This window comes from Limulus polyphemus, unplaced genomic scaffold, assembly GCF_000517525.1.
Source record: "Limulus polyphemus unplaced genomic scaffold, Limulus_polyphemus-2.1.2 Scaffold4706, whole genome shotgun sequence".
NCBI lineage: Eukaryota > Metazoa > Arthropoda > Merostomata > Xiphosura > Limulidae > Limulus > Limulus polyphemus.
In genome coordinates this window covers 46,481-47,921 of record NW_013670316.1, presented here as the reverse complement: position 1 = coordinate 47,921, position 1,441 = coordinate 46,481, and the positions used below count along the sequence as shown (strand labels likewise).

At 27.5% G+C, this 1,441-nt stretch overlaps 1 protein-coding gene across 1 annotated transcript in view; it reads right to left on the bottom strand.

The window, feature by feature from the left end:
* Positions 1 to 1,441, bottom strand: part of LOC106471572 (exocyst complex component 2-like) — a gene marked incomplete at its 3' end in the record, with an annotated part of 83,099 nt that overhangs the window by 35,697 nt on the left and 45,961 nt on the right. Inside the window, exon 15 of the mRNA XM_022400181.1 lies at positions 477 to 598. Coding sequence (XP_022255889.1) covers positions 477 to 598 — 122 coding nt within the window. The remainder of the gene's footprint in view (positions 1 to 476; positions 599 to 1,441) is intronic.

Below are 1,441 nucleotides of genomic sequence, written 5' to 3'. Positions count from 1 at the left end.
ACATGAATACAGTACAATGGAAGTAATGTAGACATGAATACAGTACAATGGGAAGTAATGTGACATGAATACAGTACAATGGGAAGTAATGTGACATGAATACAGTACAATTGGAAAGTGGAAATAATATTAGGTATTTGTGCTAAAGCTCACTTCCTCATTCTCTATACAGCAATGCCTAATTTCATAACAAGAAAATAGATAGTCAATGTTTTACATGAGATGGAAGAAAAAAATCAAGGTGATTTCGTTTTATACATGCATCAAATCACTTCCATAATTGCCACTAAACTGTGGAGTCACAGATTTGAGTCAAGGATAGAGATATGAAACATAAGATGGAAAAGCACTAAATTTTAAGTTCAAAACAATAACTTGTATCCAAAGTATCCATATAAAAATGAAGAAAATCATTATAACTAGTTTTTGTTATGTATAACACAAGAACACTGGGTTCATTATTTACAACAGTTTACCTTCTGCAGCTTGGGTGAAAAGACAAGTCAGAGAATGAACACGAAGATCAAAAAGAAGTTGCTGGACGAGCTTCAATACTTCCTGAGGTAGATCCAACTTCAGTAAACTGGAGTAGCACTCTCTATAAAAGGTTGAGAAGAAATATGCAATCAATGAAACAGCTTTAACACATAATGCGATAAGGTGAAGAATGATCATAGATCATTAGAAAAATATAAACTTTTTTCAATCAAACAGCCAAGTCAATGATAATTTACAAAATCTAGAAAACACAAATCTTGTATGCTTTTTGAATAAATGTTTGATTAAAATAATATTATCAACTATTCTATATCTGGACATGAAGACAATGTTTCTAGATAACTTTATATAGCAGGACTTCAGATTTCTACACAGAAGTTATTACAACAAAATCAAGAGAGAACATTACACAAAAATATATCACTAATGATCTTTAAAATTTTACTGGCAATTATATTATACTAGAAGTTTAGAAATTGTGTAAAATTATAGTAAAATCACTGAAAAGAAGTTTAAATTTAGAATATAACATAAGTGATCTTTTACAGATAAATGAAAAACTTGAGTGAATATACAATCAAATTATATCAAATTTTATCAATGATTATCTATATAAATTATTTCTAAAGACTTAATTTTGAATAATGTTAAAGTATAAGCAAGAGGTTTTACTTTTATTACATAAATACCCATTATATGTATCTTTTTTACAACCTAAAAATAAAATTAAACATCTTTAAAAAAGACGTATCAAATAAAACAACCTATAACTATTTGTATGAAAATATATTCTTAAATTATAATCAATAAGTCAAGTTTTACTATTTCCTTTTTTTCATTTTACCAATAAACTTCCTGGTCAAGTTGTACATTTTTTTTTTTCATGTTGTCTTCTGCATGTGCCACTTCTTTAGTTATTACATTTGTATGCTATCCAAACACT